We start from the raw sequence: 24,337 nt of genomic DNA, 5'->3' as shown, positions 1-24,337 counted from the left end.
CAGTACAATTTGTTTAACGTTTATCATTATTGTTTTTTTATTATCTTTTTATACATTAACGAAAAGCTGGAAGACAAAACTAAAACAAATTAAATTTAACAAAAATAAATCTATATACAAACAAACATATATAACTGTAAATGTGTATTTTTATTGACCTAATTTAATTATTATGCATCGATTAACTTAATCCAGTAAAATCTTTCTGATTGCTGCATTTAAGTAACAGCAAAACAATTGATTCAGTTTAGTTAATCATAAGCAATTTCAAATTCTAACGTTCGTCAAGTGCGATCAGTTATCGCACTAATATCGATAATGCGCTGTTATCGCACTAATGCCAAAAGACATAGCTAAATCGATAGGCTACATACCCCCATAAGAGCAAAGCTAAAATAAAAATACCGCACTACATTTAAAGTGACTCGTGCTGAAGTAATTGTTATCAGATTCAGAGCATTCCAACAATTGTTATTCACTCGTGAGTTAAGATATTTATTACGATAAGAAACAACTGAACGAGTGACGCATACATTAACAGTGCAGACAGTCAAGCTGACCTTTTCAATTGATTTTTCGCACTTGCAGGGCAAACACGCTCACACACGAGGCACGGACAGAGGCAGTGGCACCACCATGATTGGCATACAATTGTTCCACGAAATCGGCAGCATATTTCGAAATGTGAGTCAAATGATAACTAATTGTTAAAAATGATATCAAGTAAATGCGGTCACATTTGCAATTGCAGACGCCGACTTTTGCGCTAGTGTTGGAAACTCTGCTGTTGATTGCAGTTATTTGGCTAGTGTTGCATCGCAGAGGAGGCGGCAAACGACGTCCCCTGTCGAAGGAGCAGCAGGATTATCTCGTCGAGCAATATGAACCGGAACCGTTAGTGCCCGACACAGATCCCAATCATCCGCTGCTGCGCACCCGCCTCGTCCAATCGAAGGTGGGCAAACGCATCGTGGTCGATGGAAACGATTGCCTGAATCTCGGTTCGCAGAACTATTTGGGTTTCTTGGAGGACGATGAGATTCTGGAGGAGGCGTGCAAAACACTGCGCAAATATGGCGTTGGTTCGTGCGGTCCGCGTGGCTTCTATGGCACAATGGATGTGCATCTGCATCTGGAGGAGCGATTGGCTAGTTTCATGGGCCTCGAGGAAGCCATCGTTTACTCCTACGGCTTCTCGACGGTGGCCAGCGCCATCCCCGCATATGCCAAGCGTGGAGATCTCATCTTTGTGTAAGTGCCACATGATATTAGTATTGACTGCCCAAGGATTAATGTGTTTATTCCCGGCCAGCGATGAAGCCGTCAACTTTGCCATACAAAAGGGTTTGGATGCGTCGCGCAGCACAATTGTCTTCTTCAAGCATAACGATGCCAAGGATCTGGAACGCTTGCTCGTCGAGCAGGCGCAGCGCGACTTGAGGAATCCCAAGAAGGCGCTGAAGACGCGTCGTTTTCTTGTCGCCGAAGGCATTTATATGAACACCGGAGAGCTATGCCCGCTGCCGGAGCTCGTCGAGCTGCGCAAGAAGTACAAGCTGCGCCTGTTCCTCGACGAGAGCGTCTCCTTTGGCACGTTGGGAAAGACGGGTCGCGGCCTCACCGAGCATTGCAACATCAACGTAAGCACGAGAATCTCTCCTTAAACTGATAACTAACTATTGTTAATCCTCGCCTGCAGCGTGACGAGATTGACTTAATCTCCGCCGGCATGGAGGGCGCCATGGCCACAATTGGTGGCTTCTGTGTTGGCTCCCATTTCATCGCTGAGCATCAGCGATTATCTGGCTTGGGTTATATATTCTCGGCATCGCTGCCGCCGATGTTGACCCAGGCTGCGATTTGTGCCTTGGATCGTTTCGAGCGCGAGCCGCAAATCTTTGAGCAACTGCAGCAGAATTCGAGGCGGGTGCAGCAGCAATTTGAGCGCCTCAGCAAATTGAAGCTGCGCGGCGACCAAATATCGCCCATCAAGCATTTGTATGTGGCCCAGGAGCGCGAGAGCTTCGAGGCGGAGCACAAGTTGCTCACTCAGGTGGCAGATAAGGTGCCTATATCTTAATATATATATATATTCCCGATCCGTGATCAATCTCTTTTTTCGCTTGCAGTGCATTGAGAGGGGCGTGGCCGTTGTGGAGGCCGCCTACCTGCAGAATCGGGAGCACAAACCGGTGCGTCCCAGTCTACGGATTGCCGTCAATCGTCTCCTGGACGAATCGGACATTTTGAGTGCCTTCAACATCATCGAGGACGTTTCCAGCTCAGTGCTATAATTACAAATTTTTTGTGCTTTTTAGACTTAACTTGAAGAAACTACTATTTTGTAACTATATTTATACAGAGTCCATTAAGTAATTTCTTTTGGCTTTGCGTCCATAATTCCGTAATTAATCAATTTAATATTGATAAATAAATTATTTAAGACTTAACAGTTTCTGGAATGTTATTAACAGCGTTAGTTATTTTTTTTGCAAGGAGACGTCCTTAGGCGTCTTTCAGTTGCTTTTAAAATTATACTTATTTGTTTATGCATTTAGAATGTTTATTTGTTATAATATAAACAAAATAAACAATTAATAGACTAATTCTTTAAGTGGCGCCAAATAAAAATTAACAACGCCACAATTTACAGACTTCCAGTTAGTGTATCGATTGACCGCTTGCACACTTTTGGTACATTTCGGTGGCGCAAAGTTTGGTCACTCTGTCACTCAGAAACGAATCCGAAGCGGAACGAACGCACGTCGCGCTGTGATTTTCAGTGTCATTTTGCATTTAAAAAGTGTAAGCGAGTGTTTAGAATTCTACTATTGTTAAACAAATTTCTTATGCAGCCATAACTACACACGAGCGCATTGAAAATGTGCGTGAACTAAACGCATATAAAAAAAGCAGAACACAGTCGAAACGCATTAATCGATTTTTTCACGGCATGCCGGTGACGGAGACGCCGCCAAAGTGTGAATTGCGCGTGTGTTTGTGTGTATGTGTGATTAATGCGTGTGTGTGTACGAATAAATAATATGACATAATCGACGTACATATACATATACAACTGCGGTTGACTTAATTGACATAGTTATTTTTTGTGCGCTCAGCAGCAGAATACATAAAAGTGTCGCATTCTTTTTTTTTGTAGTCGGCGCGTCAGGACTTTTGGTTATTTCCTTTTGCACTTCATCGTGCGACGTGAGCGGAGCTGTTTTTTCATACATGCTTTGCTCACCACATTCGATGTTACCAACATGCACACACACGCACCTTCATATATTCCCATATATATATTTTTTTTTGATTTGGGCGTTGCAGGATGATTCGATTTCCAGGCCGCTTTGCGGTCATTTTCCAGAGAGAGCGCCATTGCCTCTATAGTTGTCTCGTTCGCACAAAACGAAAAGTGCATTTATTTGGTGCTCGCTTATCAAGGGGCATTTTATGTCATTGTTTTTGTTAATTAAAAAAAAAAAAGTATTTAAATTATGTAGATTTATATGTTATATTTGTGTGTTGTATTCAATAAATCATTGTCTGTAAAAATAAATAAATAAGCGACCTTCGCTAAGCGCGCTACATGCCGTTTACCAACACTGGCAATGCGACCGCTTCCAGTCTGTGCTGAGCACAAAGCAAACTCTCGCGCTCTTCATTTTGTTGTTAACGTGCGCTTGTGGACGACAGACGTGTACGTGTTACTCAAATAAGATTTGAATTAAAATTAATATTAAATGCTAATGTTAAATTAAATAAGCATATATAGTAGACAGCTTTGGTCATTCTGATTGTCTAAAGTGTTGTTGTTCCAGAAGCAAACGTTATCGTCGTCGTGTACTGTGTGCAATAAGTGCCGTTATTAAGACCCCCGCCACCAATAAAAAGCTCCGTTAGAATAAAAAGTGCTGGCGATAAATTTGAGTGCTACAAATTGAGTGCAATTCACGATCAAAGTAAAAATATCAAGAAGAAAATTCAAATAATTTCATACAAATTCTTTTTTCCCTCCCACACCCCCATACACCAATTTTATTTACCATAAAGCAGCCGAAATAAATAATAAAAAAAACGGAACGCGTGTGTTTTGCCCCGTTTCGACGAACTTGTGTGTTGTTTTTGTGTTAAACGACGTCCCAGCAGCACGCAATAAGAAAGAAAAAGCAAAAAGAGACAACGAGTAGAGGACTACGTCAAAGTTGGAAGCAGAAACAGAAACTGTGAGTGCTGCCCATCATCATCATCTACTTCTCTATAAAAAAAAATATACTAATTTCTTTTAAATTTGTATGCATGTGTGTGTTTTAATTGTATTATGTGCTTTTCTGTTTGGAGAGAGAAAATGCGTGGACAGACAGTAACACTGGCGGCACTGGAACACTGTTTACTGTTATGCGTGGCTGCCGTTGCGCCGTTTGACCGGTGACGCCATCTTTTAACTCGCACCAACAAATTTTTTTTCGTATTTTTTTTTGGGATTGGTCAAGCACATTCCGAAGGAGGCGGCGAGTGTGTGTGTTTTGTGTGTTATGCTTTGCGTTCAATATTCGCTCAACAGATTTTTTTTGTGTATTTTCTTTGGCTAGTCGTCATATTAAGAACAACTAGCCTTGTCTCTTACTCTTACGTCGAATGGGTGGAAGAGAGAAAGAGAGGGGGAGAGGAATCTTTTGCAATTGCGTTTAGCTTTCTATTCGCGTCTGACACATGTCATCGTCGTACAGGTTTCCAATTTGAAATGCCGCCTTTATCACAAACGTGGACGCGTGTCTAATGCATTTTACTGATAAATTGGCGAATGCTGCTGCTTCTCCTTCTGAGTCGCATCTGTTTACAAGTTTTGTCTCGAGTGTGACCCACTTTTTCAGAGTTTTTCTTTGCAGCTTTTTGTGTGTTTCGCTTTTGCATTGGTGGATTTGGCGAAAAACCTAGTTTGATGTATTGGTTGTTGTTGTTCTTTTTTAGTTTATAGAAAACAACAAACGAGTGATAAACAGATTTGTAAATAAATCTCAAAACTTGTTTATTGTACACTGACACGAGAATTGGTGTTGAATTTAAAGGGGGAGGGGGGTCTTTGTGCTAGATTTCAGTTTTTAGAGGCCTTCTGCTTTGCGAATTAATCGTTAATCGTTTGACCGATAAATCAGCTGAATTGTGTTTAACCAGTGTAGCCATATCATGTTATTGCAATATGACGTGTAACCACCCCGTCTTCTTGTCTGCTATTTCCACAATCTTATCAGAAATTATTACGTACGTCTCTTTCGTACTCCAGTTAGAAGCGAGTCTTCCAATACATTGTAATTTGAAGGCGTGTGCATGTTTGTGTGTGTGTGCGTATGTGTGCAACAGTAGTTAACCTAATTTTCCAGTTTAATGGCGAACCATAATTTTATTGCCCTGAATAAGCCAAGTCAGATAAAGGGAGGAAAAAGAGCTTATTGCAATTACTTTAAAATTTGCAAATTTTGTTTTTGCACATTGAAATTCACAATAAGAAACAGTTACGTATTTTGGAAGACTATTTTGATGACTGTGTTTTCTGCTTTTTCTATGAGTTTGTTTTATGTTAACTTCCAAAAACAAATTGATAAAACAAATACTACAATCAAGGTCTGTGAGTGTGTGTGTGTACTGCGCTCTCAATCGCATGATAAAAAGTCAGGTATTATATTGACCAATGACGTCATTATGCGCTTTTTTAAAATTAAATTTGCTGCCTTTTGTTGCTAATTCGAATTTGCGCTTCCTACTCACACATGAATACTCACAAACACACACACAGATACTCTTATTGAGTTTTATAAATTATTTTGAATGTTGCCTCTTTTTTTGTTGTTGCTTTATCACTTTACCGCCCTAATATTATGCATGTGTGTGTGTGTGTAGATGTGCGTGTTCATGCTTTCTATATTGTTTGCTCCCCCTTTTATTTGTTGTGCTCTTTTGAAATGAAAAAAAAAACAGCAATTGCAAAAAAAAAAAAACAATAAAAATATGATTCAGTGTTGTTCAGTTGAGAATTGGTGTGTAATTCAGAAGCGGCTATGCTTGCACAAAATATTCTGCAACAGGTCGAAACAAAAGCAACTCTGTGCTGGGGTGGGTGAAAATGGCACTGGAAAGTGAACAACGAAAGAAGACAAACAAAAATATGCAAAGCCATTCACTGCTACACAACTACAAGTGCCAAATCAAAGTGTGTTGAATGAAAGAGATGAAAAAGAGACAGAACGATTAATTTGTATGTGTGTGTGTGTGTGTGTTTGTGGGAGGAAGTGCATAGTTAAAACTGTAAACAATTGTATAGCGACGCGACAACCTAGAAAAAAAAACCAGCGACAAATGTTTGTTTGAATGAGAAACATTAGTTAGTGATTTAGATTTTTATTATTCTTGGCCAACTTTGCATTTTGCGACGGAAGTAAAATGTAAAATTGTACAGTATATTTAAATATATATATATATATATATGTGGATATATTTAGACTAAAAATAACTGAAATGAAGAGAAAAATTCAATGGATGAGTCATTTCTCCACTTGATGAGAAAAAACATTAAATGGATTTTTTTTCTGGGTTGTCGCCTCCAAAACACAAAATGCATTTTTCTGAATATAGAGCGGTATATAAAAGTATAAAAGAGAAGCTGTGCTGGGGCTAATGTATCTTGATTGAAATTTGTTTATTCAAGCGATGTGTTGTGTGCTTATCTAATTTCACATTGACTGACGTCACTTCGCGTCAGTGATTAATTGATTTAGGTTTTTTTTTTTCGTTTTTCATTTGTAAGCAGATTAAGTGCATAATTGTGACGTACGTTTTGATTAATTGAACCTTTTCTCTTTTGATGCTGCAAACGCGATCTGGCAACTCTGTTGCCCTGTCGCCCTTCCTAACACTAACACCAAACGATTTATCTAAAAAAGCAAAGCGAGGAAAATAAACGTCTGAAACAACAGGAAAGCAAGCAGCAGCAGGGCGAGAGTAGAGCGAGAAAGAGAGAGGTAAAAAGAGGGAGAGACATAAACTCGTCTTTGCCGTAGGCAATTGACAAGAGCCGCTTCAGACAGACCAGACGACAAGAAAAAAGAGGTGGAGGAGGGGTGGCAGACAAAATGCATAAATAAAGAGTACGTGCCAAGCTTCATGCAGCAGGGACATACACAAACACACACCGAGATTAAAAAAAGATGCAACTCATCAATAAAAAGAAAAAAACAACACAAACACCACGGACAAATGTACAGTTGCAACAGACAACAGGCAACAAAAACGTCAACAACAAACTTGACTGCTGCAACACACAGAAACAGAATAAATCTTGTCGGAAAAAGAGGGGAATAGAGACAGACAAACAGACAGACTACAGGGAGAGGGAGGGAGGGAGGGAAAGAGCAGCTTGCAAAAGCTCAGGCAACAAACGACAAAACAATGCTGTTAATTATAAATTCCAACTGTTGTGAGAAGTGAAAGAGAGCGAGAGATAGAGAAAGAAAAACACAAATGTACACGATTGCCATATAGAAATGGAAACAAGCTTGAAAATGAAGATGCAACTCTGTTTTTTTTTTCATTATTTTTTATTGTCTTTGCTCAGTCTTTCTGCCCAAACTGCTTCGCAGCAATTGAAACTGTCTCATTCAATGAAGAAGAGAGTGTGCATAAGAACTGTTATTATCTTCTTCTTCTGTTTTATTCTCATTCTCTCAGTGTCTGAACCAAATTTCAATTGGGATATTTGGGTTAATTTGGTTTCATTAGTTTAGTTAGTTGTCCAAGTGGTGGGCGTGGGAAAATTGTCGGTAATTGCAAACAATTAGTTTTGCAATTGAAGTAATTTGCCAGCAAATACAATAATATGCTGTGTATTGTTTAAAGTTGACAGTGTTGTGCACAACAAAAGAAATCAAGCTAAACTTTTACATTTTTTTTTGTGTACATTTCTACACCAATACAAAATTATTTATTCATTTTATTTACATATCGGCAATCATAGAGTTGTAAATGTCAATAATAAAAATCAGGTTTTTATGCGAGTCTTAGGCAACAATAAAGAGTTATAACAATAGGCAAGTGTCTTGGCCAAAACAACGTGTTTGTGTTGCAGCATTAATAATTAATTCATAATGCAAAAAAGTGAGGCACACGAAAGCTACAACTCACTCACTCGGCTTAAATGTTGCTTACATAATAATTTGTATAAGCCATGGGCGAGAAACCAAGAAAAATCAAATAACCAAGTAAAATGAAAACCAAACAAACAAAACCAATCCGACTACTTTTTAGCCGACTCGCTGCAGACATTTAGACGCTCTTGCGGCTTGTGTGAATAATGGATTGGTTTGCATGTTTCGACCACAAGTTGCGAATCGTTTCTAAATTAAATTGAAAATTAACACCAGTAACAGCTAGCAGAGAGGAGCAGCAGCAGCACCAGCTGAGTGCAACTCACGCCATATACGCATTACTATTATTATTAGCTAAAATTGCAATTCATGTTGCACTTTTTTTTTGCTGCCACACCATTTAGCGATTTTATATAAAAAAAAAATTCGAAGCCCAAATTTATTTTTTGTTTGTATGCACGGAGAGTTTTAATTAAAGAAAATCCATAAATTATCAGTTCATTATATTAACAATTAATATGCAAATATGTGTAGAAAGTGTTATATGGAATTACAACAAAAAATAAAAACTGCTTTGTGCCGGCAATAATAATAAAATGTGGAATCACCTGTAAAAGGAAATGGGCAAACTCTGTTGTACATATCTAATATAATATGCTGAATTATTTTGTGTTTGCTGCTTGTGTTTGTCCGTCCGTCCGTCTTCCGTACTCGTGCCTGTGCGCCTCCACCCCATTAATACACACACACACACAAACATACACATATATACATATATATGTGTGTGTATACATAAAACAAGCGCTCTGCTAACTAAAAATATTTGCATGACATCATTTGGCGTCGACGCGTCGCCGGCATCAATAATTTTCTCTGTTTTACTTATTTTTTGTCTAGATTTTATTGCTTGAAAATGCGCCAACAGTAATATTTGCATGGAAAATAAAAATAATGCATTTTGTTGCTGTGCTGTAAGGCTCAAGGGCCATAAAAAATGGTTAATGGACTTTGCAAATATTTTCCTCTCTCTACTAGTGGGTTTGGCTCATTGAACTTTTGTATTATATTTTGTGCTCTCTTATTGATGTCTGTTTTTTTGCTTTCTCTCCCTTTCCAATTGCTGGCCACAAAGGAAACAGAAAAACCCAACCTCACGCTGAGCAAGAGTATTAAAGGCGCAACAATTTTTCGGTTTTAAGGTGAGTTTTTGCCAGTGTTGTAAACACTAATCGATAACGATAAGTCAGTTAGTCCATCAAGTGGCAAGTAAACAAACATAAAGCCAAGAAGCAAACACAAAACTTGTGCAAATGTTTGTCTTCGAATAGCACGCTCTATTCTCTCCCTCTATCTCTGTCTCTGTCTCTGTCTCTCTCTCTCTCTCTCTCTCTTTGTTGGTCGTTAGTATGTTCTGACAGCTGATGATGACTTATCGTTTTTGTTGACATTTGTCTTGCACCATATGATGAAGGAGAGAGTGAGAGAGACCACACCTAAAGTTGCTCTCTCTTTCAACTTTGAACCTTTTTGTGACTTGCGTCTTACGCTATAATTGCTATAATTAAGCTTTAAGTGATATATGTCATCTTTGTTTTTGTGATTTGTACGGCACTCGAGTGGAACTGACGATTCCATATATTGTTATTCTCCTCCATCTCCAGCTACTCTTATTTTTTATATTTTATAAACCATAATAAGCCACAATAATAGTCGGCTAATAATGATGTCACTCGGTGGAAACAAGTTTGAGCTATTGTTATTTTTGTTGTTGTTGTGGCTGTTGCTGCTGTGTTAGTTTTGCGAACAATCCTACAATCTATTTACAAACATTATAATTTATTCAAGCGAAATATTTATTCCGCTTGACGATGATGTCGTCTTGTCTTGGGAATCATTTCACTTTCATTAATGGTTAATTTCCTTACTAGGTTCACACATGTCTCTTGTGCAATATCTTCTCTCTCAATAGCTTCTCTCTCTCTCTGTCACGAATAACTTCACCTCTAATTCAATTAAGCTCGACCTTTTCTCTCAATTTACTCAGCGTGGCATTCAATTGAGATTTGCTCTTAATAATATCTTATTGCTTTGCTCTCTTAAAAAAGATTTAACTCAATTTGAAAAAAAAAAAAAATGTCATTTGGCTAGCGATCTATTTATTGCTTTTCGTTTTGAGGCAATATGTTCTGGAACAAGACTTAATCTATTTTTATTTGATTTCTGCTAAATATGTCATACATTGGACATAAAACACAAGATTTGCGCTGACAGACAATTTATACAACTGGATACAAATTCTATAGGGGAGCACATAAAAGCGAAGACGATGCTGAAGTTTTTATGTGTTTTTTTTTTTCGCGTTCAACTTGAAATTTGACTCGCTTGTGGGCATTTGGCCCCCATGTCCATCCAGGCCACAAGTTGTTAAATAAATGGGTCATTGAACTAGGCAAACTTATTTCTTTTTATTATTACTATTATCATACATTTCTATTATGGGTTTTTTGCTTCGGGGCATCAATTAATAAAATCGCAGAGCTTTGTGTACTTGGCTATAAATGCTTTTTACTTGCAATTATGGTTTGTTGGCTTTCATAAAGCACTGCATGGTTGATTTTACTATAATAAAGATTTAAATGTTGAAAGTTTAAAGTAATTGTGAAAATAAGAAATAAATAAACTATTTATATGAAGTGCATAAGGTGTGATATTATTTTTCTCGCTACTTATTGGCACATTTCTTTTAAAAGAAGACAAGAATTCCAAGAGCCGTACTTTAATTTTGTTGCCACTATATATATATATTTATATATATATATTACCCAACGAAAAAGTTTTGAGTAAATTGGAGTACACCTGATAATTTTGCTTCTAATTCTTCTGGTATTGAACAGCGTTTTTAAATTCACATAGCTCCTTAAGCTTGTTTGTATGGCTTTGGGCTGGCCCTGTCAATGACCCCATATATTGTTGCTTGAGTATGACATCATGGCTTATTACAACACCCGATTCACCCCCGCTTTCTACTCACACCCCCTGCAAACAAACGCTGCTGGCACTTATGCCAAACCTGCCAGCAAATATAAATTTTACCCTCTAGTGAATGTTGACGATGACGTCATCACTTCCTGTCATTAAGTCAAAACACTCCCAAACACAATGGTAGAACACCCCCAAAGGATATTTTTTTTACGACTGTTGCGTGTGGACAAACTTGCTCCTGCCTCTCCTCTCCGCTCTCTCTTTCTCCTATCTTTGGCTCTTTTAGCTGGCGCCACATTTCTATGATTTGACTTTGGCGCCGGCTACAAATTTCATAATGGCAGCCGGCGACTATTTTTCTGACGAATGTCGGCTAAAAACAAACATATAAAAGCCAAGACTGGAGCAGGTATTTTATTTTGCACAAGGAACTGCGCTTCATTGCCTGCCTGGGGGTAGAATGAGTAGAATGTTGAAGGAAGGGGAAGGGGATGAGGGACAGGGGCGTGGGTTGATTACGTTTACGTTCGTCCTCTTCATCCATCCACTTGCTACGTGTCGTTGAACTTGCCACGGTGCCTGGCAACACGCGACACACATGTGTCATGTGTCTGTCAAAGGGAAAGAAATGCGTGTTAACGGTTCATTTTCCAGACCCAGATAATCAATGGCAAAAGAGGGTTTACAACACTGCGCTCATGTCCTTAACAACCGTAATTAAACACTGGCTTCTGGCTGAGCGAATATTTGCAGTGCTCTAAATGGAGTTTATTTTACTACTATGCAGCTTATTAAACTTATAGACTGGCTTCCGTTTTCCGAGCGTTACTTTTATGTTGGCGAGGAAACGTTTTATTTTAATGGGTTTACCAAATAAATACAAACAAAAGGCAGTCGAGCGTTAAGTGATCGGCAAATTTGATAATAAGCAGCGCAAAGGTGATTAAGAAATATGTTCAGTCTTTAGAAAAATAGACTTATTCAAAATTGTAATAAGCATAAGTAAGCAGTTTTATTTTCAATTGATTTAAAATTTTGTATTTGTCGATTGAAATATATTATATAGCCTGATTGAACTGGCAACATTCTCGAATGTATGCAGTATGTGTTCTTAACATTTTGCCATAAGCGAAAACATTTTGTACATTCAACATTCGTTAAGTATTTTGCGTATTTTTAGAAATACGCATCGAATATTTCCAGAAAGGCAAGCGATTGTTTTCAAATAGTCTTAAAATTTAATTAATGTAGTTTATATCGTATATCTTATTATAATTTAATGCTGAATGCATAATAGAATTGAAATACTTTTTAATTTTAATTATAGTGTTTGTCGAGACTGCCTTATATTTTAATTAATTGTTTTTCTATTATTTTCGCAAAGGCAAATAAATAAAGTCGATCAGCTGTTTTATTTTAATCAAGCGATAATATTTCAACTGACACGTTAACAATAGCAGAACCGGGAAAGAAATGTTGGGCATAGAGCAATCCCACTATAAGTGGACATTAAAAAATAAAAAGTGGACTGTGATGAGAATCAGTTTTAATTTCGTTCAACTTAAGGCAGTATAAATTATAATAGAAATTCCCTTGCTGAATTTTAGAAGGCATAGTGTGCTTTTTACATAAAATCACATTTATAGACAAAATTGCTGTTGAGAATCGGTTCAATTTAGCAATACGCAATAGGCATTATTGTTACTGCTTTGAGTTATTCATCTAAAAGTGTTGTTGTAAATGTTGTACATAAATATTGGCTGTTGTCCAAGTGAGTCAAGACTTGTAGTGTTTTCGGGTGGTGACAACATAAAACATTTACCAGCCGGCCATGGCATAATCATTTGGGGCACTTGACTCACTAACAAGGGAGGAGGAGGTGCACGCAGGGGTTTGCGGGTAAGGCAACAATGAATAAAACAAATATACAATAAACAAACAAGCAGCAGACGAACAGTGAACAAGTTGCACTGTTTGTTGTGAAGACACAAGACACACGCCAAGTTCGTTGTCTATCCACTGTCTGTCTGTCTGTCTGTGTTCTCATGCTTGTATTATAAATTTCACTTAAATCATTGCATTTGTCAGAGATCGGCTAATCTTGGCCGACATGCAACATCTTCTGTACGAAAGAATTATGTGAGATTTTTTTATATTGTAATTCAAGCCACGCGACTTACACGCGACTCCCCAACTCTTGCCACAAGAAAGAAACAAACGAGCAACTCAACTCTTTAGCAAAACAAACAAAATTAGCACAAAATGTGTGTGATGTGAATATGGAGCAGGCAGTAAATATGCTGTGTATTCTCTATATGCTGTATATACATATTAAGATATTCAAGTCACGACGAGTAGTAAAATGCGTATACTCACTTTACAAAATGTTTGTGTGGTGAATAATGTCACATATATATTGCATTCAATATATGTGACGTTATTCACTTTGCTTTTATACGAAATTTGAAGCACAAAAATGTGTATAAAATCAAAAAAGATATCAAAACTAAATAATTGGCATTTTAAAAAGAAATGAAAAAAGAATATCATCTGTTTCCGCCCGGGATCGAACCGGGGGCCTTCTGCGTGTTAGGCAGATGTGATAACCGCTACACCACGGAAACAGTTGTGGGCTTGCTCTCCAAATGCCAGCCAGTTTTTGTGACCAGTTGTCTAGACACACCCTGTCTGCTTCTTTAATATGGAGACTGACATAATTCGTATATAAAAAATATTTGTATTACGAATTGCTATTAATAATTCAACTAATAAAATTCAACCAGTCATATGCTTGTTGATTTAAAAACTTCCATTATTGTTTCTTTTCAAATCTAAACTCTTTGCTTTTGCTCACTTTACATGGACATTTAGTCTTAGGCGATTGTGCTTATAAATAATTGTTTTCTGCCCATATTTAAAATTATATTGAATATATTTTATTGTGAGTATAGTAAAATATTTATATTAGCTGAACAAGTTGTGAAAAATAAAAATACAAAAAAATGCATCCTGTTTCCGCCCGGGATCGAACCGGGGGCCTTCTGCGTGTTAGGCAGATGTGATAACCGCTACACCACGGAAACAGCTGAATGCGACTGGACTAAAAACCAAGCAGCTGTTTTGAGTAATTCGTGGGAAGTAGATTTGTTGCTTCGTACAATGCTTGAACAAAATATAAAATAGTAAAATACATTTAAAATATAATAGAACACAAAATAATTTAATATAAAATGATAAAAGTAAAATAAGATACTTTAGATTAAAGTAAAATCAAATAAATTAAATGAAAGTAATGAAATAATATAAATGAAATTAATAAAACAAATGTTAAATAAAATTATGTAAAATACATTTGAATAGAGTCAAATAAAGTACATTTTAATAAAGTCAAATAAAATACATTTGAATAAAGTCAAAGAAAATACATTTAAGCAAAATGATCTAGTTTATGATGCACAGCATATTCTGTTGTTTGTTATTTAACATATACTAACAATTTTTAAATCCGTACACCTTTTATAAGTGTTTGATAATTATTAAATCTATGCTTGATTCATTTTGTATTAAATAAAATACGAAAAAACTTTCGCAGCCGGTAGGATTCGAACCTACGCTCCCAGAGGGAATCTGATTTCGAGTCAGACGCCTTAACCACTCGGCCACGACTGCTTGTGAAAGAATCGAGTCTAAAGCGTTCTTTGTGCAAACAAACAACATTCTTCGCATTCTCAGTTTTGGGTTCTTTGCTTGTGGCTCCAGAAATTAAAACGTGTCTGCTATTTTTACTTGTGGTTGATCATCATATTAAAAACCAAGCAAAATTATTAAAAATAAATGCATGTGTGTTGATAAACCCTTTATGTTTTTTCATAAAAATTAAAGTGCTATTTTAATATTGGCGAAGCAAACTACTGCAAACTTTGTTAAAATACAACTGCAATTTTTGCTGGACAATGTTTCGCATATTAAAACGAATTGTATATATTTTTACGTTGTACGTTTTCCTAAGTGGACTACAGCGTCAACGTTATACAACACTCTACTATATATATATATATATTTGTAAAGTAACAATGTATGGCCATTTATTAGTACTCGTTACGCGTTTCTAAACTAATCTTGCCTTCAAACAAACCAAATCCGAGTCACAGTCTTATTTGCATAGCCAGCTAAATTAATGAATAATGCACAATATTTCATGTTTTTGCTCAATCTTTGGCAAACAAAGAAAAAACCGCATTTACAACTACAAACTATCGTTATTTACACTTGACGCTCTCAGCTCGGAACAGTTTATTGCACTCGGCGTCATTCAGAAATATGTTCCCATTTGTCATTGTACTTCCATCTACATATATATCTAGATGTATATATTTGCTCCAGTAAAGCCGAACGATCTTTCAGTTGTCTGTGCCACTGACTGACTGAGTGACGGACTTGTTGCATTATTATTATTATTAAAACTGAATGTGGAACCATTTGCTCATTCATTCATTGATGATGTACAGAGATATGGTGATGATGATGTTGACCTTATTGCTTGCTGTTATTATTACGTAAGATACGAGAATGGGGGTAATACTTGAGAAATTTAATTAACGCTGGCGCAATGTGTGAAAATTAAATAGAGGGTGTCGCCCTTTTCATGTTAATTGGAGGCCTTTCAAGTGTGTTTATGAGTGTTAAATTTAACAACTAAATGCATAAAAAAAATACATCAATTGATTCTTTAACTTTAAAGCCAAGTTAGCAAGAGTCTGCATCTCGCGACTTGTTTATAATATGTATAATCAATAAATTAAAATAATATGCATAATAATAGAACAAATTTATTGAATATAAAATAAAATAAATGAATATAGCATCAAATAAATTAATGGAAAATAATAAAATGCATCGTTTGATTCTATAACTTTAAAGACAAGTCAATAACCATATTCATTTCTTGAATGAATTAACATAACATGCAATAAATGTGCATATTTTAATTCTTTAACTTTAAATCCAAGTTAACAAACGTCTGCATCACTTGACTTGTTGGTTTGTTTGTGGCAAACATTTATTTGCGCCAACACAAAAAAGCGAATCTTCATTAAAATAAGGGGCGTGTCTCTCTTGCTTAAGTGAGTGATATAATTGCATAATGTCAACAGGCAGACATACAGATAACGAACGTTGGCGTCAGCTTTGCCTAAATTTAATTGTCGTTTCCGTGCCGTGCACAAAAGGTCAAACACAGAACACGGAGCGGAGGCATGCAACAAACAACAACAATAGCAACAACAGCAGCATTAGCAGCAGCGACATTTGTCATCGCAGCAGCGCTCGCTCGATAATATTACATCACCTTGTCGGATCGGATCATATGATAACTTAATTTAGTTTTGTGTATTCGGTTTTTACTTCTTCTTATTGTTGTTTTCGAGCTGTTGAAATTCGATTAGACATGCAGCGAAGGTCAACAAACTGTGTGCGGCTCTAACAAACAAACGTTCATTATGTTGATGACCTGGACACTATTAGCTATATATGTACAACACCCCGACCAGTGTTGCCATAATCAGAATCTTGCAATTAAACCAAGCTCTTGTTTTCTTGGTTGGTTTATCGTTGAAGAGCGAGCGGTGATTGGGAAAGAAAGAATGCATTTGTACGCCTCTGCAGCAGCTTCGCCTTCTTAACCCATTTCCGACCACTCAACTTGCTTGGGGTATAACAAATCTACCATATTCAAATTGCTAACATTTTCACAATTCTATTTGCGTAGTTTTATCCATGTACAATGTGCTTCAGCCGAGGCATGTGTGCCAAGCGGAGATAAGAAATAATGGTATTTAAAATTTTGATTTGATTTTAATACTTCGCTACCCAGTTTGCATTGAAGCATGCTGATTGTTGATTTAAGAAAATTAAATCACTTTATTTGCATACTAAAATACTCAATCTTTTAAGTGCCGAAGAGTTTAATTAAAATATTTTTTAAGTGCACTGAGTAAGTTTAAAACTTTCTTTACTCGCTGTGGAACAAAGTTTAAATGTGAAATTTTGTCTTGTTTTTCTTTTTCATATATACATTTTTAATTTACATATTTTGTATATTATTTTCAATTAAAACAAACATAAAAAGTGCATGGTTCTTGAGTTTAAAGGGACTTGGGCTTTGTGGTGGGTTAATCAAGCGCACACCTACACATAAATACAAATTTTGTAGGGCAACACTGTTGGCAGACAGGCAACAGGAAAAGCAACAACAAAAACAACACCTACGCACCCATGATGTACTTGTGATGGCTCGTTAAGTTTATTGCTGCTCGCTCTCGCCCACTGACTGACTGACTGGCTGACTGGGCACTTGAGAAACGTTTATTTTCAACATTTATTCTTTGATTTCCAGGCAAAGTTCTCTTGTTGCTGTATTTGTTATTGTTGTCGTCGCCCACGCACTATAAATGAGCTGAGCGAGACGCATACACAGCAAAAGTTCAATTACCTGGCCACACATTTTTGCCTGCTTGCTGCTGCTTGCTTTGCTGCTTTCTGTTTGCTCTGTTTTCTGTGATTGTTGTGCTTGCTGTTGTTGTATTTATTGTTTCTCCTTCTGTCGCTCAAAATGTGCGGCACGCGTTCACTCAGGCATAAGCACGTCATAATTAGCAGCGACAGCAACAAAAAAAAGCACACACACACACATACATGCAAAAGCGAAACAAAACAAAACAAGAAACAAAAACTGACGGCTTAAATGCACTTCAAGTATGCACATTTGCATGCTCGATGGATGTCGTCGATGGTCAATTGTCAAGCCCATGATAACAATGTGCCCGGTTTCTTTTTTTCTGCTAGTTTTTTTCTTTCTGTTTTTCTGTAATACTTTTTTAAACAATGCAATAAAGCTGACTACAAAGCAGAGCCGCCGCCGCCGTTAGAGGTGCGCGCACTTTCTTCTTTTGTGCTAAGAACAGAAACAGACAGCGTTGCAGAAAATATGCCTCGATTGCGGCTTCCTCTTTTTTAATTGGCATTTATGTGCCAGTGTTGTGGAAGCTGTGCATTTAATTGAGATATGGCATTTGGCTAAGTATGCTGTGTAGGTGTATTAAATATCTGTGTAGATTGGTATGGAGATATTTGCAAATCGATTATAATTTCTGCATAACTGTAAAATCTGACATAAATAAATATTTATGTAGCGATTTGTAGTATCATTTAATATTTTGATTTATGTGCAAGCATTATTTTGCACGCACATTGATAAAAATAAAAGAGGCGCAGCGCAATCCAAATTGTTGAAGGTTAATAGCATTAAAGAAAAAAAAGAAGCAAAACCACCACGCCTAAAATTAAACGAGCAGCGCATTTTTTTCTGCTTCTACATTTTATTTGTTTATTTGTTTTAAGTGGCGGCTGCTGCACTCGTCCCTCTCTCTCTCCTGTAGTCCGTCTGTCCCAATATCCGTCCGTCCGCTGCTTGCGTTGCTCTTTACGCTTGAGATGCGTTTGTCTGTCGTTTTAGTTACTTGTCGTTGTTTTTGTTTTCTGCTTGTCCACCACTTTCTTCATTTTGCTTTCAGGCATCCAATTTGAAATTCGTTAAAGCCAACAAAATCAAAGCAAGAAATCTTAAAATAGTCTTTTTTCCATTTTTATTTTCACACTCCACACCCAAAAAAGAAAATATAAATAAATAAAAGCCAACATACATATTATGTATATTTTCCCTTCCAACTGTCAAAGCACACATATTTTACCAAAATTAGAATTGGAATTTGTTGAGTTTACCAAATATACATACACTTATATACATATATTTATGTATGTACAAATAATAAAAAGAAAAGGAAAAGAAGGAAATGGACCGGCTCTCAGAACTTTAGCTGCTGTGCTTTTTGCTGTTTTCGTTTTCTTTTTGCCATTCACAACGCATGCAAACACACACATGCATAAATACATACATATTGCCCCGTTGCTGCTCTCTCTCTCAAGCTTTGCACTCTCTTTGCATAGTTATCTCTTTCTCGCTCTCGCTATGTTTTTGGGTGGTTGAATTTTGCGCCTCGCCTTGCACTTTTATGCAGGCGTCGTCACACAAGTGCTTTCTGTCATTCTCTCTCTCTCTTTCTCTCTCGGCCTCTCTCGATTTTGCCACCCCCTTTTTCCACAACTGTAAACCAGAAATGGTTTTTGGCTTGCACTTTTTAAGGTCAGTTGATAATTTTCAGCTGAGCCCAACGAAAGCAAAAGAAATTTGAAAATACATTTACAAGCATTATAAATTTGATACTTATTTAAATTGTTTATTTTTGTGTATGCTTGCTTGCGTCTATTTTTAGCATTTCAAGTAAATTATAATAAAGCAAACTAAGAAGAAACATGACTGAGGTAGAGCAACCGCCACAGAACGGCATAGATCCCACCGCGGGCGAGGATGATGACAACAATAAAGCGCGTCCCGCGGACATTGAACAGGTATATAGAAACACACATATATATATATATATATATATATATATAGATATAGTCAATATAATTAAATGAATTTACTTGCAGGACATGCGTGAAATGGAGCGACGCAAACGTGTGGAGGCGATTATGGGCTCGAAACTGTTTCGCGAGGAACTCGAACGCATTGTAGACTCGGCACGCGAGGGTGGCGCTGGTGCCAGTGGCATATTGCAGCAGCTATCCGATATTGTGGGCGTGCCCGTGTCACGCGTGAGCAACGTATTCAAGAGCAGCAGCTGCATGGTGCCCATCAATGATATACGCGGCGTGGAATCGATGGGATATGCCAAGGGCGAGAAGATACTCAGATGCAAACTGGCTGCCACATTCCGGCTGCTCGATCTGTACGGCTGGACCCAGGGTCTGGGTGCACAGATCACGGCCCGCCTCAAGGTCGATCAAGAGTACTTTTTGGTGAATCCATATGGACTGCTGTATCACGAGGTGACTGCCTCGTCCCTCAACAAAGTCGACATGCAGGGCCAGATTGTCGAGCAGGGCACCACCAATTTTGGGGTGAACAAGAGCCGTAAGTATTAACTGGCTGGCAAACAAACTACGACTGGACATCATCTTATTCATGTTTCACTTTCTCTTACAGACTTTGTGTTGCATTCGGTGGTGCATGCCGCCCGTCCCGACATCCGTTGCGCCATCTACATTGGCTGCAGTCCCGTGGTGGCGATCTCCTCGGTGAAGTCCGGTCTGCTGGCGCTCACCAAGGATGCCTGCGTGCTCGGCGAGATTAGCACACACGCCTACACCGGCCTCTTTGATGAGGAGGAGCGCAATCGCCTCGTACGCAATCTGGGACCCAATTCCAAGGTGATGCTGTTGTCCAACCATGGCGCTCTGTGCTGTGGCGAGACCATCGAGGAGGCTTTCTTTGCCGCCTGCCACATCGTGCAGGCGTGCGAGACCCAACTGAAGCTACTGCCCGTCGGCATCGATAATCTGGTGGTCATACCAGATGAATCGCGCAAGCTGATCTACGAGCAATCCCGTCGTCCGCCCGAAGATTTGGAAAAGAAATTCGCAGCCGTTGCCACCGAGGAGGATGGCGCTGCTGCCGCTAGCAAAGAAGATGCACCAGCAGCGCCCAAGATCGGCAGCCCGCCCAAGTGGCGTGTGGGTGGTGCCGAATTCGAGGCACTGATGCGTATGCTGGACAATGCTGGGTATCGCACTGGCTACATCTACCGCCATCCACTGATCAAATCGGATCCGCCAAAGCCGAAGAATGATGTGGAACTGCCACCGGCTGTCTCCTCGCTGGGCTACCTGCTCGAAGAGGAGGAGCTCTTCAGACAAGGGTATGCATGATTCACCTTTGTTTTTTTAATAGCAATACCTAATGTAATCACCTAATCTCCATCCATTCCATACATTATGCAGCATCTGGAAGAAGGGTGATATACGGAAGGGTGGCGATCGCAGTCGCTGGCTGAACTCGCCCAATGTCTATCAGAAGGTCGAGGTACTGGAGACTGGCACACCAGATCCCAAGAAAATCACAAAGGTAGAGATCATAACATTTGAAGATAAAATAACGACACAACAGCAACAACAGCAGCAAACACAAAAAGTTGTTAGCCTCAAGGAAATCGAGGGCAAATAGTTGGCAATTAACGCATTAACTGATTGAAAACCCGATGTTTATCCTAATATATATATACAAATAGGGAAATTCTTTTAAACAATCCCCACCCGCAGAAACATTCCAAGCAGCCATCCATAGAAATAATAATTGCAGCTCTCTTTTTACTAGTTTCTATTGCCTCTGCTTCAACTTTCAACTTGCTTTCAAATTAAATATTCAACATTTAAGTTTTAAAAGTAAAAAAAAAGAAACTGCAAACTTAAACATTTTATATTGATGGAGATTATTTGTAACCCAAATGCAGCAGCAAAAATTCGCCACAAAATAACATAATGACACTAATGCTAAATCAAAATAATATAATATGCTTTATAAATTGTAATTGTGCATTAATCAAATAAATATACAAACATATATGAAACCAAATCGCTTAGATGATTTTGTGCCTTTTTAGGGAATTTCCAATTATGATTTTCCTTACAAAAATATATAAAAACAAAATGCAAAGAAAGAGAAAGACATTTGTTACCAAATATTAAATGCTAGCATTAATGCTAAATACAAATAATTTTGATTGTATAAATTAATTAGTACTCATCGAACACACGGCATGTTTTTAATTTGTTTTTGTTTTCACATTCATTTAATTAATGTATATATATTTTTTTTGTGAACAGACACAAAATTCTTTTTCTTTGCATGTTTTTAGTTGTCCCGAATATTTATTAATATTTTGGTTAAGGCACAAAGTCATTTATGCTTGTTATATATTTCATTTATTATACACATCATTTGCATTTAAAACATTAAACATTCAATTAACATTTGCCTGCAGTTGTGTACAAATATAGCCAGGATTAGGTATTCAAAATCTATGTTTAACAAATAAATGCTATCTTAAATATTGTTAATAATATAAAGCGAACATTTAACATTGTAGACTATTTAAGAACAAAGCTGTTCGACTTAAGCACTTTTTGCAATTTGAAAACATTGAAATCTAAATAAAAACAAATTTCTTTCTCTTTCTTTCTATCAATTGCTTGCCCCCTTTAACAAAATGAAAAACAAAATGAACAAAATGAAAAATCCAAAACCATATAAAGTGGGTAGCCGAAGGTTCGCCCACCCACTCAACGCCGGTGCGGATCGAGGATCCATTGCAATTTGTGCCAGTTGGAACCACAACCAAGGAGTTTAAGCGGCTGCAACAGCAAGTCAGTACTTGAAATCATCAAATTCCAAATCTTGAAATCAAATTTTAATTTCGATTTATTATGGACAATTACAGATCAAGGACAATCGTCGTGCGGATGTCATTTCAGCTGGACCACAATCGCATATACTGGAGGGCGTCACCTGGGATGAGGCAAATCGCATCAAAGATGCAACCGTCTCCCAAACCGGTGATCATGTTGTGCTAATGGGTGCTGCCTCCAAGGGCATCATACAGCGCGGCTTCCAACACAATGCGACTGTCTACAAGGCGCCCTATGCCAAGAATCCCTTCGACAATGTGACAGACGATGAGCTCAACGAATATAAACGCACCGTGGAGCGCAAAAAGAAGAGCATTCATGGCGAATGTAAGCAAACTAAAATTCAATTTGTATTTAGCAAATACAAATACTTAACCAATTGTCTCTGTGATTTTTGTGAATAGATACCGATACAGACTTTTCGGAATCGGAGGCACTCAACTCGATGCAGGCGGCGGGTGCACATGCACATGCAAAACACGCACAGAGTGAGCCAGAAACGGGTAAGATCACAACGAGACAAGACATCCATGGAAACTGTATGTTTAATAAGTTCAACCTTTGACATTGCAGAACACCAAGTCATACAGATCCAAACACAGCAGGCGCCCATTCCCAGCCAGGCTGAGGTTGTGCTGAGTGATGGTAAGTCCAACAACTCCATTCACCTTTCTTTCCCATTGTTTTTATGTCTGCAAGCAATATTTAAAAGATTATATATATATTTACACACACACACACACGTACCTAGTTATGTCCTTCTCCATTACATCTAAATCAAATATCCTTCGATTTGTGATACGAAATTTGTTCAAGTTCTTCATTTTGTTATAGTTATTTTGCATTTCGTTTTGTTATTTTGTGATTTCTTTTCAAACATTTTATTTTTTACTACGTCTAGTCTAGTTATTAATATCATAAATTATAATTATATTTTTAAAAAGTAGATAAATATCTAACCATATGATTTAAAATTAATCAACTGTACTTATTTCGATACTTATTTGAGACCTAACCTTCAAATTTACTTATGCTATTTTCCTTTTATTTTTGGCTCTACTTCAACAAATACACACACACACGCAAACCAATACATAACTATTAATTATAATCAAAAGTCAACAAAAAACTACTCGTAGCCCTTGATACAGTTTCGACCTCCTTCCTGTAATAAAAAGAAGTGTATTACCGTTAAAATCCAACTCTTACTACAACAATATTCTTCTGTTGCACAATTTACCAATTTACCAATTTCCAACACTACAACACACACATACTGTGCAAATACAACACTGTCTATCTGCTACTACAACTATTCTGTCTACCATTTAAGGAGTCACCTGTTGTACGGCGTGTATTAAGTGATTTTTATTTACAAATCAGCCTAAACTAAAGAAAACAGCAATTAATTTACCACAACCACAACAACAACTACAACTACAACAAGAAATACTTCTAGTTGCAAAATGGGGTTTATTTTTACACCCCATTTTTTTCTCTACAGCTGCAGTTTTGGTCTTTGTATTTAGTATTTGTATTTGATTTATTGTGCGCACTTTAAACAATAATTGGACATATTGTTAAACAAAATTTGTAACTTTGTCTATCCTATAATCTTTTTTTATATATATTTATACTTTGAAACTTCCCCTAGCCAAACACAAGCACAAATAAATTGGCAGCTAAAATATAACTGTAACTATGTAGATATAACAACTTTTAGACTGTGTGTAGGGTAACAAAAACACAACAACAAACAGCGAAAACAGCAACAACAACAACTACAACTACTACTACTACTACTAAATTTTCTACTACCAAAACAAACCCACAAAAACTGTGTAACTGTGTCT

The 24,337-nt window shown here is 37.4% G+C and overlaps 2 protein-coding genes and 3 non-coding genes across 12 annotated transcripts in view; 2 read left to right on the top strand and 3 right to left on the bottom strand.

Annotated features, from left to right (window-relative positions):
• The first annotated feature begins 404 nt into the window (after nucleotides 1-404).
• LOC6559271 (serine palmitoyltransferase 1) lies at nucleotides 405-2,450 on the top strand. The gene is made up of 6 exons (XM_001987219.3): nucleotides 405-481; nucleotides 589-684; nucleotides 752-1,251; nucleotides 1,313-1,640; nucleotides 1,700-2,065; nucleotides 2,130-2,450. The coding sequence occupies exons 2-6, from the start codon at nucleotides 637-639 to the stop codon at nucleotides 2,292-2,294; spliced, it is 1,407 nt and encodes a 468-aa protein (XP_001987255.1). The 5' UTR covers nucleotides 405-481; nucleotides 589-636; the 3' UTR covers nucleotides 2,295-2,450.
• A 1,340-nt stretch (nucleotides 2,451-3,790) lies between these two features.
• The window catches only part of LOC6560045 (protein hu-li tai shao), a 31,265-nt gene continuing 10,718 nt past the window's right edge, over nucleotides 3,791-24,337 (top strand). For 3 of the 8 annotated variants that reach the window (XM_032735227.1, XM_032735226.1, XM_032735224.1), the window contains exons 1-10: nucleotides 3,800-4,229; nucleotides 9,274-9,340; nucleotides 19,454-19,589; nucleotides 19,671-20,154; nucleotides 20,227-20,938; nucleotides 21,021-21,144; nucleotides 22,332-22,442; nucleotides 22,517-22,811; nucleotides 22,889-22,987; nucleotides 23,058-23,129. In XM_032735227.1, coding sequence (XP_032591118.1) covers nucleotides 19,494-19,589; nucleotides 19,671-20,154; nucleotides 20,227-20,938; nucleotides 21,021-21,144; nucleotides 22,332-22,442; nucleotides 22,517-22,811; nucleotides 22,889-22,987; nucleotides 23,058-23,129 — 1,993 coding nt within the window. In that variant the 5' untranslated portion in view covers nucleotides 3,800-4,229; nucleotides 9,274-9,340; nucleotides 19,454-19,493. Of the gene's footprint in view, nucleotides 4,230-9,267; nucleotides 9,341-19,453; nucleotides 19,590-19,670; nucleotides 20,155-20,226; nucleotides 20,939-21,020; nucleotides 21,145-22,331; nucleotides 22,443-22,516; nucleotides 22,812-22,888; nucleotides 22,988-23,057; nucleotides 23,130-23,602; nucleotides 23,737-23,817; nucleotides 23,865-24,337 lie in introns of those variants that run through there. The other 5 variants (XM_032735230.2, XM_032735229.2, XM_032735221.1 and 2 more) reach the window with 5 other exon arrangements.
• Trnav-aac lies at nucleotides 13,675-13,747 on the bottom strand. Its single transcript has one exon. It is a non-coding gene; the product is annotated as a tRNA-Val (tRNA).
• Trnav-aac lies at nucleotides 14,134-14,206 on the bottom strand. The gene has a single exon. It is a non-coding gene; the product is annotated as a tRNA-Val (tRNA).
• On the bottom strand, nucleotides 14,711-14,792 carry Trnas-cga. Its single transcript has one exon. It is a non-coding gene; the product is annotated as a tRNA-Ser (tRNA).

The sequence above is a fragment of the Drosophila grimshawi genome, unplaced genomic scaffold (assembly GCF_018153295.1).
Source record: "Drosophila grimshawi isolate 15287-2541.00 unplaced genomic scaffold, ASM1815329v1 contig_1369, whole genome shotgun sequence".
NCBI lineage: Eukaryota > Metazoa > Arthropoda > Insecta > Diptera > Drosophilidae > Drosophila > Drosophila grimshawi.
Note: the sequence above shows the minus strand (reverse complement) of the source record. Positions and strands in the feature narration are given on the sequence as shown.

Coding starts and splice junctions, on each gene's coding strand:
- LOC6559271 (XM_001987219.3), top strand. CDS start 637: ATGATTGGCATACAATTGTTCCACGAAATCGGCAGCATATTTCGAAAT. Junction 685..751: donor TCGGCAGCATATTTCGAAAT/GTGAGTCAAATG, acceptor TTGCAATTGCAG/ACGCCGACTTTTGCGCTAGT. Junction 1,641..1,699: donor CCGAGCATTGCAACATCAAC/GTAAGCACGAGA, acceptor CCTCGCCTGCAG/CGTGACGAGATTGACTTAAT.